The sequence below is a fragment of the Thrips palmi genome, unplaced genomic scaffold, assembly GCF_012932325.1.
Source record: "Thrips palmi isolate BJ-2018 unplaced genomic scaffold, TpBJ-2018v1 HiC_scaffold_11, whole genome shotgun sequence".
Taxonomy (NCBI): Eukaryota; Metazoa; Arthropoda; class Insecta; order Thysanoptera; family Thripidae; genus Thrips; species Thrips palmi.
In genome coordinates this window covers 2724649-2736849 of record NW_023144622.1, presented here as the reverse complement: position 1 = coordinate 2736849, position 12201 = coordinate 2724649, and the positions used below count along the sequence as shown (strand labels likewise).

Below are 12201 nucleotides of genomic sequence, written 5' to 3'. Positions count from 1 at the left end.
CAGAATGAGTGTGCTGGCTGTGCTGGCTGTGCAGGCTGACACCGAGCAGGTCGTGGGGCGCGGGGCCGCGCGCCGGGCGGGCACGTTCTTTAAAGTCACTCACTCGCATTGGCCGGCATTGCCGCTTTGCCCCGCTTGCCGTTGCGACACCGTCTGGACCTCGGTCTGGACCTCGGTCTGGACCTCGGCTTGGGCCGGCTGGACACCGCCCCGCTCGCCGAGACACGGACCGTGCGGCGGCATGGCGGCGGGGCAGGCCGGTATGGCTGTCAGGCCGTCTGGTCCGGCGGGGCGGGGTGGGGTCGCTCACAAGTGGTCAGCAGTGTGTAACCCAAGGGCCCCACCCCGCCCCGCCCCGCTCCGGTCGATCGGCATCGCTATCAAACTTTCAAATCGATCCGCGCGCCGCGATTTTCCGAGTAGGGCGGCGCGGCAGTTTATGGCAGTTGCAGAACGCACCAGTTCCATGCCATTGCACGCCCCCTCCACTCACTGTTTCACTCTGTCCTCTCTCCTCCTCGGCTGGTCGATGAGAGTGAATGAAGCTCATGGGACGGCGAGGGCGGTGAGCGGGGCGCTGACAAGGCGTCGCCGGGCCGTGACTCTTCACATTTCGCGAAATGGTGGCGGACGGGTTTCGCAACGGGCTGCCAGCCCCGTCGGCGCGGCTCGGGCCCGGCTGACCGCTCGTGGGGTCGCCCGGCTGGTCGCCCTGCTGGTCGCCAGCCCCGGCTGTCCCGGCTGTCCCGGCGGGCGGGCAGCGCTGGCAGGTCCACGCGTCACGTGTGCGGTAAGACAAGTTCACTTGCAGCCAGCCTGCTGTCGGCCCGCTGCCCCCGTCGATGATGTGGACACCGAACGCCTGCCGCGCAGGCAACCCGCTTGCACGCGTGCGCCGTGGTTGCCTACCCTGCAGTTCGCAGGCGCCTCGTGGGTAGGCAACCCGCTTGCACGCGTGCGCCGTGGTTGCCTACCCTGAAGTTCGCAGGCGCCGTGGTGCGGGCGCTTGCAGTGTAGCCGTGGGGCGGGGCGCGGAGGCCGTGAGGCTCGCCGCCAGGCCCACGCCCTGCCTCTGCCGGCCCACGCCGCGGCGCGCGTTCGAATCCCGGCGGCCGCCGTTTTGGCGGCGCTTTTTTCCGCACGCAGCCCGGCGCACTTAGTGCAAGGCCTCCGTCTTTGTTTCGCGGCCGGTACCACAAAACGACATAACCAGCGTCCAAAATTAACCACTTCCCTCTTTTTTTTTCTCACTCACTCCCTCTCTCTGTCTTGCTGTCTGCAAGTCCCGCCGCCGTGCGAGGAGGCACCGCTCATCGCCACATCCTTTCCCAGGTCGGGGCGCGGCGGGGCGGGGCGGGGCGGGGGCGGCGGCGCCAGCCCTGCTGTTCATGAGTCACGTTGCGCAAACCCCCGGCCACGCCAAGCCACGCCGAGCCATGCCAGGCCAGGCGTGGCCGCCCAGCCTTCGGCGCGTTCCGCCACTTCCGCGAGCCTCTTCCAATCAAAAGGCCTGACTATGCGCAGTGGGCATTGGGTCGTCGTGGCCGCGTGGGCAGCGGCTTGCGAATTTGACGCCGCGGTGCCGGGTTCAACCACCAGTAAAGCTGGATTTTCGGTTATTATTTTTTGGCAAGACCTAAGACGGGATGAACCCAGAGGTACCTGATAGCACCGGTTCCCACTCCGAACACCGAAGTAAAACAGGAGGCCACCCTATTGAGACTAGGGAGGAGGGAAGTAGAGTTCCATTTTCTACTCATCTTTAGATTTCTGGATATCGGATGAGGGGTTGCCGCATGTAAAGCACCGGCTTCCGCAAACGATGCAGGAAACCCATTTTTTCAATATTTTTTTTTCTAAAGGAATGCACTATGTTTACTTCTACTCTATCTCTGCCTCCTCATACGGCGTGCTCCATTGAGTGCATGAGACGTAACCAGTATGGGAGAGACAGAAAGAGAGACAGAGAGTGGGGCTGGGGCCTGGCCGCGGGCCTGGCCGTGTTAGCGACGTGAGAACGGGACACACCGGAAGGAGGCGAAGCGCGTGCCTCGCCACTGTCTGCGCGTCGCTCTGTCTCTCTCGCACTCGCGGGGCGTCCCGTATGGGTGCGAGAGAGACAGAGCGACGAAAACGGCTCTGCCGGACTCGCTGCACTGCTCCTACACCGCAAGTACAGAAGTAGGACAATCGGGCGGGGCGGCCAGAGGAGAGCGATCTACGCGCACCACACCAGCAGGTCCGACCCGGCCCGAAAAAAAATGAAAACCCACAGAAAAAGTGGAGTGTAGGGGCCGTCTTGGTTGGCTGAGTCCGACGCCGGGCGGCCCTACGCCGAGACCATTTGTCCCTTTCACCAATTTGACATAACATTACGGGCCAAGGTCGGCGGCTGAAAAAGGAGAGGAAGAGGGAGAAGGAGTGGGTGCACGATGACCTTGGGGAGGAGGAGGCGGTTGTATCAAACAACATCACCATCACTTTCACCATCACTTTCACCACCCTTCACCAACATCAGTGCAGCCCTCCGGGTGGTGAGGTGGGATAAACTTTATCCGCGCTATCGGGGCGTTCACTTCACCATCACTTTCACCACTCACCACTTTCACCAATGCAGCTCCTCATCGGGGCTGGTATAAACGATTTGGAACTGGCCGCTCTGCCAAGTCGTCCCGCAGCCAACGAGCGTCGTCTTGACCTCGAAGCCTCGAAGCGACGCCGTTCACTCCGTCCAACCGGACCCAGCAGACTGATTCCGAGAGTCGTTTTCGTCACTCTGTCTTTCTCACACTCATGGGACGTCCCGTGTAGGTGCGAGAGGGACAGAGCGACGAAAACGACTCTCGGAATGAGTCAGCTGGAGCAGATCCAGGGACTCCAGCGGTTCCAGCCTCAGCAGGGACTGCCGCTATCCGCGTTCGCGGCAGTGATCCAGGCCGGAATGTCCTGCCTGGACAGCAGTCTCATTCCGAGAGTCGTTTTCGTCGCTCCGTCTCTCTGGCACTCAGGGCGTCCCGTGCAGGCGCGAGAGAGACAGCGACGGAAACGACTCTCGGAATCAGACTGCAGAGCGCGGGCCCGGCGGCCCAACGGCACGGGTTGTCCAGTCGGTCCAATCGGTCCAGTCGGTCCACACCCAGCCGGACAGCGGCACGCCAGCGCTCTCGCTCTCGCCGCCGACTTAAATATTCCCCGCTTCACTTTCGAACCTAGAAAGCGAGAGCCCACGGCATGAGCTAATGACGCCTTGCCGCGCCTTGCCGGCACACGGCTTGGTCGCTCTGTCTCTCTCGCTCGCTCTCGCTGCGCGGCCCGCCCCGTGCGCGCGAGGGAGACGGGGAATCGGCGTGCTGGGCCGCAATCGCCGCTGTCCGGCCGCTAAGCAAATACGGGTGCAAGCGCTATCAGGCGGCCGGCCGTATCGTAAATACCTGTTCGATACCTCGATGATTCGATATCTCGATACCTTGACGACTCGATACCTCGATAAGGAGAAAAAGCGCGGACGCTGCCTTCCGGCCGGAAGCGGTGCAGTGCGCGTCGCCGCGACAGTCGCCGGACCCGTTGCCCAACACCAGCACCAGACTGACGGCCGTCGCTCTGTCTCTCTCGCACTCACGGCGCGTCCCGTAGGGGTGCGAGAGAGACAGAGCGACAGAACGACTCTCCAGAATGGCAAACGGCAGCAGCAGCACCGCGAAGCTGGTTCGTTCGATCACGCAATTCGACATTTTCCTTCCCTTTTCTGCAGTGCAGCAGCACGTGAGCGAGGATCTAGGTTGTTGTATCACAGAGCTCGCCCCGCCTCGCCTCCCCGCCAGCCTCGCCATCTGATTGGTCGGGGGCGGCGAGGGCCGAGGCCGGCAGAGACCGGCACGAGCGGGGCGGCGCCGGCGTTTATAAATGTCGAGGAAGGTGATGAGAAACTTGACCAATGTCGTGGGAGGCGGAGCCTCTCGGGGCCAGGCAAGGCACTGGGAAACGAAAGTACAAGTCCACAGCACGGCCAGCCTAAATTTGGGTTCATTTCCATTTTGATTATTCGAGGTACTGACCGATAGAGACCCGTGGTGAATTTTTAGTCTAGACGGATGTGATCAAGCACTTTCCATACAGTGTACCCTTTCCTTCCTCGTTGGAAGTGCTGCCTGGTCGGACTGTGGGGCAGGGAAGAGCCACCGTTGCGCCCGTTAACCCGTTCCTAATTGAGGAGAGGCCCGCACGAGCCAGACTGGGGCAGGAGAGAGAGACGCGTGCTGGCTCTACCGCGGAAACCAATTCGGAAAACGAGAGTGAGCAAGAGTAAACACGCCACCGTGCTCAATTTCAGCGCCCCGACACACTTTTTTATTTTTCATTTTTCACTCTTTTTTATTCCTCCTTCCCGCTCGCGGCGCGATAAACCGCTGCTGTCCTGCACTCACTCGGCTGCAGCCACTAATCAAAGATCGCGTCGTAACTCTCAACGGTAATCTGCGAGAGATAGCGGCATCACATAAAGCCCCCCGCTCTCGCGATACTGTCCTGCATCTCTCTCTCTCTCTCTCCCCTTCCACAGCAATTTAAATTTATTTTTCCTTCCCTTTTTTCTGCATGGGACATTTATGGAAACTGTAGCCTCGAGGGGTTATTGCGATCATTTTCTTTCCGAGTGCAGGGCCACGCCGCCCCGCCGTGTCCTACAGTTGGCTGCAGTTGGCTGCAGTTGGCGCACAGCGCGGTGCGTATGCAGGTTGTTGAGCTCGCCGAACATTAATGCGTCGCTTTAAACTGTTGGGCGCCGCGGTGCGCGCACGCTGCTGCTACACTACAAGCCGCGCACGGCGGGCAACTGCGGCGGGCCGCTTGCACAACACTAGGCCGCCGCGCTGCGATCACAACGGCGTAACAACAACAATTGGAATCTTTGAGAAGGGGGAAAAATAATAAAAAATAAAACGCAACTGTCCGATGTAATAAATGGCATCGTTCGACGTATCGTTCGAGGTATCGATCTCCGTGCCGCCAGTGCCGCCCACGCCCTGGGCACGCCCGGGGCGCACAATGGTCTCGTAACGAGGCGGCCGCACCGCGGAACTGAGAGGCGGATTTCAACAAAACAAAACCAACAACAAAAACAGCAGCCAGTAAAAAAAAACCTTGCAGATATTGTCTTTAATAATTTTAATACAAAGACAGTGTGAGACAGTTTCGTCTTGAGATTTTTTTGTGACTCAGAGGGTTTCCCGCACCCCCGGCGGCGGCCCCGGCGACCACGCCACTGCTTCCCCATCACGCGCGGACTAACGCACGTTGTTTCCCCCGAATGTCTGTCTGTCTCTCTCTCTCTCTCTCTCACTCACACGCACACCCACGCACACATTTACTCGGTAACCTTCGTCCGCATTCGTCATCGGCGTGGAGACACTGGAAACGTTTAGCCACCGCGCCACCCGGAGCTGCCCGTGGAGCCGCCCGGAGGCGAGGCGTAGCGGCGGAGCGGCGAAGGCGGCAGACTCGCTCCGTCTCTCTCGCACTCATGGGGCGGCCCGTGTGGGTGCGAGCGAGACGGCGCGACGGAGTTGCAGCGAAGGCAGGCGTGTGGGAGGGGAAGGGCGGCGCGGCAGGCCAGGCACAGCCAAGCAGCACGGCAAGTAGGTCACCGGCGCCTCCAGCAGGAGAAGGGGCGAGAGGCCAATTTCGAGGCTCTAGTTTTCACTTAGCAGCATTATCATTCACAGTTAAAAGTGGAAAAAAAAATATGCAAGACCCTTTACAACTCGAAATTATTGGCGGGTGTACTTTCGGGAACTATTTCGTACTTTTCCTCATTGACTGATCCTAGGAATTCCAATTCAGCAAATCGTCGCAAACTCGACCAGAAAATAAAAATGACAGCCAGAGACAAAGTGAGAGAACGGGACGCGGTTTGGCACGCGGAATGCCATCATCTTCGTTAGATTTTTTCCAACTTTTTTGTTGCTGTTGTTTTAGTTTTTGTTCCTCCCGAGACTCGGTGACATTGCCGTCGGCGTTAAAGTCTCCCGGAACTCTCTCCGCGGCGGTCCGCGATGCGCGACCCTGCGCTCCGTCTGTCTCTCTCGCACCCTTTGCGGCGGACGGAGTGCGAGAGAGACAGAGCGCCGTTTCGGAATCCGTCTGCTGGGATCGATTAGCGCGCTGGGGGCTGACGACTCCGAGCACGCATAGCAAAGCGGAGATTTGGACGGAAAAGAAAGAAAAAAAAGTTTTAAGAAAAGTGAAATGGGCTTTGCGGACGTGTCTCCCGCATGGATTGACAACAACAACGACAACAACAACATAACAACAACAACAACAACAACAGCAGCAGCGCGGTGGGAGTGGCACGTTTCCAGCGGCACGGTGGATTATCGTTTCGATTGCAGTGTCGCGTGATGGCGCACGCACACACACGCACCCACACGTACTCACACACACACACACACACGTGCTCGCACGCACGCACGCACACACTCTCGCCAAGAAATATCCCATGCGTCAGAAACGAAAAGACCGAACCCACCTGCCGCTTTTTCGTCCGGCGTCGAAAAGCCGAGCCGAGACCACCTAGTGGTAGTAGCGCTAAGTCCGGTTCCATGCGAAAGGTCATCTTCCAGCCAGAAGCAGAAAAACGCGGAGAGAAAGAAAACGCCTGGAATCGTTTTTCTTCTTTCTGTCTTACCGGCCGACTCGACGCAATCCCAGATGATATCATCCCGATCGTCGGCGATCGCCGAAGCCACGCACGGCTGGGTTATCTTTGAGCCTCCAAGCGGCCCATACGGTGCATCCCCACCCTTTTCCGTCTGTCTGTCTGTCCGTCAGTCCGTCTGTCTGTCCCGCTGTCACTCCCTGGCGGGGGCGATGCCTTATTCAACAGGCGCTGACCCCTCGCACGTATTCTCCAGGCGTTGTGCTGCCCCCCCCCCCCCCCCCTCCATTTCTCTACCAGTCTCTTAACGGGCTCACGCGGCGACACCGAATTCCAGTCTCCCAGTCCGCGAAGAGCTTCCAACAGGAACATTGAGCGCCATTTCCGCCCTATTTTAGGGACAGGACGACTAATCAATCAAAAGTGTCTCATCCGGTGGCGGGAAAGAAATGAACCGCATTATCTCCGTCCGCGTCACACCGCGAACGCCGCCAGTGCTGTCACAGAGATACGACTTGATCCCTTTGAATGGGCGTTCCACCAGCAAAACACAACCTCCTACTCTATCTTACCCTTGAAAAATATAATAAAACATGTAAAATAACATTTTGAAAAAATGAAATAAAATTGGCACCTGACTTACTACATGCGAGGCTGGCTGGCTCAGCCCTGTTGGCGAAAAAGAGGGCGAACACGAAAGCAAAAGTGGTCGTCGCGAGAAGAGAGAGGGCAAGAGACAGAGAGAAAAAAGGAAAACATAAACGGGAATGAGACTGCTATGAAGCCCGTTCAGGTGAGTCGCCCACTCCGGTTCGGCCACCTCCTCGCTGGCCGAGGAGGTGGGGCGGGGCGCACCTCGTTACATAATGGCGTGCTCCGGGCAGTCACAAAAGAGGCCCTCGGCACCCCTTCGAGCCGGCCAGCACGGCCAGCACGGCCAGCATCGACGTGCCCGTCATTGTTTACAACACCGGGCGGACGGCGTCGTCGGCGTCCTCGGCGTCGTCCGCGTCCTTAGCGGCATCCTCCACGAGCAACGACCCCGCCGCCTCCAAGTACGCCGTTCATGAGCACTTTCTAGGAGGGGCCGTGCACGCCAGCGTACGCCAGCGGGGGCCATGGGGCCGTCGGGCCTCTCACCTCGCACTAAGGACGGCCCACAATGGGCGGACGAGACGGGATGCACGGACACACACAGACACTCTCACACGCACGGGCAGCGGGGCGCGCACCTTCGCCTATAAAAAGGAAGGGATCGTCCGGCCAGAGGAGATTTACAGTGACGCCAAGGCCGGGGCGGCGTGCTCCAGAACGTCACAGACGTCACATAGACGTCACAGACGTCACAGGCGAGACAGACGCCGCGTCACGGGTGACAGGGCGGCTGGTTGCCCGCGGCCCCATTTGACGCAGCTCGGCTGTTTCAGTCCTTCCCTCTCGCGCAAAAAGACTAACAACCGCCGTTGGCTGTAATCTTCAACTCCTGGCAGCAGTGTTACCCCCTCTGGAGTCCCCGCAGTCTCTGGAGCTCCTGGAGTATCCCTGGAGTCCCTGGAGTGCTGCGGGGAACGCGGACAACAGTGCTGCTGCGAACTCTCCCACACTCACCGTATCGCTCTGTTAATTAATTCCAACTTCCTTTTGCTACAAAAATAATTGCAATAAGCCACGCAAATCCTGTTGCGGCACTTCGGGGGAAAGTACCTCGCCGACACGCACTGTTAGGTTGGCACTGATGTTGGCGCGCACGCGCGGCCGGTTTAATTTTCGAAAGGTTGTCGCTCTGCATAGTGTCTCTTGAGATAAGCTGAGCCGCGGTGGACGTCTGCAGAGCGGTTTCGAACATCGAAGCGTTGCCTCTGTCGCACCCGTGGAGCTGTCTATGCGGGTGCGAGAGAGGCAGAGCGACCTGCTCGGCTAATCTCGGGCGATGGCGCGGCCCGGCAGTGTTTACATGGCGGAGGTGACACCGTGGTGACCGTCACTGGCGAGTCGCTGACAGTCCACGCATCGGTGTTCCGAAACCCTCGATTCATTGTAGGGATGCACAAGGGAGGAACACCCGCGCACCCCCACCACTCTGTCCTGTCCCGCAAGAAGAAATGCGTCTTGCAGCACTGCATCCACGCTCGTCCTGGGGTTTCGGGGTGCCGCGCTACCCTCAGATCCACCTTCAGGCACCCAGTGTACGGCGTGAGGGACCTTCCCGAACTGCACTCACCTGCAATATTGTTGGTTATCCAGTGGCTAGGTCCAAAGAGTTATCCACGTGAGTAGTAGTACATCCACAGGGAGGAAACCGTTTCACTGCACTTGTTACTTGACACACTCGCACTCACACACTCACTGACACTTTTAAACCAGTGGCTTTCCCCGGTGGGCCACCACCACCACACGACACACGGTACGGCCGCCTCGCGCAGCGGTCCTCTCCTCGTGGGGCCGTCCGACCAACTGACCAACATCCCGGCCCGCCGTGGGGCTGGGGGCTGCCAGCGTGCTGCCAGTGTGCTGCCAGCCAGGGCTGCCCGCCGGCGAGGGGCGGGGAGACGGGGCCCCGCGCAGTGAAAGGAGTAGGGGGCGCCCAGCAGGAAAGAGAGAGCTGTCTGTCTGTCCGTCCGTCTGTCCGAGTGGCAGCCGCGCCGCGCGTTCACGAAATTGGACGTCCTTTGATTGGAAGAGGAGCGAGCAGGACAAATACGCTGGCCGTGATCGCACCGCGTGCCTCGTGCCATCTCGGCAAAAAAAGGGCGTCGATACCCCTCGCGTGGAGTGCGCCTCGTGCGCGGGGTAGCGACAGCGGGACCGGCAGAGCGAGAGCGTCGAGAGCGCATAGACATCAAATTCCAGCCCGGGGGCGCACCGGTGCCCTAACAACCGAACACTACCTTCCATTTTTCAGAAATGGTCAAAAGAGGCGTCGGAAACGGTTAGCACCATGCGGGGCGTGCGGCCCGCGGTTCCAAGTTCAAGTTTGGCGCGTTTGGCGCCAGGTAGAGGTATTGGGAACTGGTTCCGCTATGAGAAATCAAGCGTGCGGAACATAAGTCGCAGCAGCAGCAGCAAAACAACAAGGAAGCTGAGAACGCGAGGACGAGAGGCGAGAAGAATAGCTGTGGATTGTTTATTTACTTTTGGCTTCGGTTTGATTTTCGAACTGGATGTGAACTTTCTCGTTCTGTTGCATTTGGTTCTTCGATCATATCTGATTGACAATGCCCTCTGTACTGTATCGTGAGGAGGAAAGGGATGTTTACGGCAATGAGGCTTCTGAGGAGCGGCGGACTCTCCTCAGCAAACTAGTCGACGTTGTTTATAAATTTTCACGCGATGAATCATCGAAAGGGTACAACAAGTTTGTGACCTGGAAACTTATTTCCCAAAGGATTTTTGGACCTTGGAGCACAGTCTCAGGTGGGTTCATAAGCTAGAGCGGTCTAGGTTATGAAACATTCGAGTGGACATACTCCGTAGCATGAGACATTTATGTTTATCCAAAGTTAATCCGATTTTTCTGACGTAGGTGAAGAAGTCGAAAACATCTGGAGAAGAGTTCGGGATAGGTTTGATGAGGAGGTGTTGAAGGAAAAAAGCAGCTACCCACGAACAAATCGTAAACAGTCAGACTGGTTTTTGTACGAAAAGCTCTCCTTTTGGAAGGAACAGCATGCAAAGTATGTATTATTTATCAGTCTAGTCTTTCTTCTACCCTTGACATATTGGCCTTAACTGAAACTTTAACCACAGGACAGCAACATCTGGTCGATCTGATCAACAATCATTATCACCACCCACATCTCCATTTTCATCATCAATACCATCTCCATCACCATCGCCATCTGTATCCCTCACATCTTCCAGATCAGCCTCACCACCCCCCAAAAGAGGAAGATATGCATCCTCTGAGATGGAAGACAGTTTCGAGGACCCTTACTTTGAACCCATAGGTCAGTTGTTTGTGTTCAAAACAGTGTCCGGTTTAAAAATCATGGACCAATGTAAGATTAACAATTTGATAAGGTTCCTCTTTTTAAAATTTTTTTGTGTTGTCAGGTGACCCCGATTATGAAAGTGATGATGTGCACTCAGATGATGAAAGTGAAGATTCGCACTATTGTGAGATGCTTCAGAAAATGACTGAATCAATGAACACACTCACGAGCGCTATGCAAAGATACCTGAATTCTACCACTGCACAACAGCCACAACCAAGTGGCGTACCTCTGTCTTCTAGCGTCAAGGCCCATGCTGCTGTTATTGAATCTGCATTGTCAAAGGTCCCTGAAGAAAAGATGCTTCAGTGCTTTACGGAGGTGATGCAAGTAATTTGCAAATTTCATGCCGGATCAACATCAAGCTAGTGTTAATTCGGATAAGGGCCTGTTCCAAGTTTACTCTTTCAAAATACAGTTTGGTTTACTTCATAATTTTTAAATCTAATCATATTGTACCAAGTGATTTTTTTTTTGTTTGTTTAAAGAACAATGTGATATGTACCTGGTATCAAGTATACTATGTTATTTTTTCATTGCTGAGTATTAAATGTTTCTAATCTTTCCTAGTTTTGAGAGTTAGTAATTTTCCTTCAACATGTCCATGGGCGATGGGCTGCCTACCCACACGGCGCTCCCTCTCACTGAGACGGCGATACTCCTCGCGCTGAGAGACACTGCTTCACGGTCTCTCTGCACGTGCCCGCACGCCATCTGTCGGCGGAGGGAAGAACCATCCAACAGAGCGTTCCTAGAGACATTCCCTTTTTTCCTCCGCAACCTTGAGCAGGAGTAGGAGCCAGCTGCCTAGTGCATGGTGTCGCGGAAAGGTTTAGCGGCGTCTGAGCCATGATGATGATGCGCAATACGGTGGAGTGATATTGGAAACGAATAACGCATATTTCAATATCATTAAGTAATATATTTTGTGATCACAAATAAAAAGAAATGTCTCCTTTAGGTATGAAACAGACAAATAAAGAGAAATGTTTCCTTAAGGTATGAAACAGAATAACAGATTGAATCAGAGATGAACATAACATTGGAAAAAATGCAAGGTATATCACAATATTTGTAATGTCCACCACAATTATGGAGACGAATGTAGGATAAATTACAAACTATCACATTCCTACAGAGGTAGTGGCATGGGTCATACAAATTTCGTCAGTTCAACCACAATGATGCGGCTGGTTTCAGTTGCCTGTACAGTGATTATGGCATCGAGTCCTTTTAATTTGCCACCTTGCTTTGCAGGGGCATCTCAGTTTCAAATGAAACAGTAACTTTTATGATACACCAAACAAGAACATATGCATCAAGCAAAACATTTTGCTACAAATTTGAAGATGATTGAGAACAGAAGTTACAATGAGAAATAATGGCTGAAGGAGCTTTAAAAAATTGTTGCTGCTATAATGAATATTACTACCATTTGTGACGCCTATCTCTCATTTTATTAAGAGGGGAAGGAACAGTATGAGCAAATCAGGTGCAAGGAAGTTTTCCAGTACAGTAATGGAACCATAACATTTTGTTGTCTTCCCAAAAGGGTAT

General features: G+C 55.6%; 2 protein-coding genes across 6 annotated transcripts in view; one reads left to right on the top strand and one right to left on the bottom strand.

Moving 5' to 3' along the window:
- The window catches only part of LOC117639323 (chitin synthase chs-2), a 30028-nt gene extending 20922 nt beyond the window's left edge, over positions 1-9106 (bottom strand). For all 5 annotated transcript variants that reach the window (XM_034374871.1, XM_034374874.1, XM_034374872.1 and 2 more), the window contains exon 1: positions 8874-9106. The gene's annotated coding sequence lies outside the window, so the exon portion shown is untranslated. The remainder of the gene's footprint in view (positions 1-8873) is intronic.
- Positions 9107-9691: 585 nt separating this feature from the next.
- LOC117639439 lies at positions 9692-11180 on the top strand. The gene is made up of 4 exons (XM_034375086.1): positions 9692-10066; positions 10176-10326; positions 10400-10599; positions 10706-11180. The coding sequence occupies exons 1-4, from the start codon at positions 9868-9870 to the stop codon at positions 11011-11013; spliced, it is 858 nt and encodes a 285-aa protein (XP_034230977.1). The 5' UTR covers positions 9692-9867; the 3' UTR covers positions 11014-11180.
- Positions 11181-12201: the final 1021 nt, after the last annotated feature.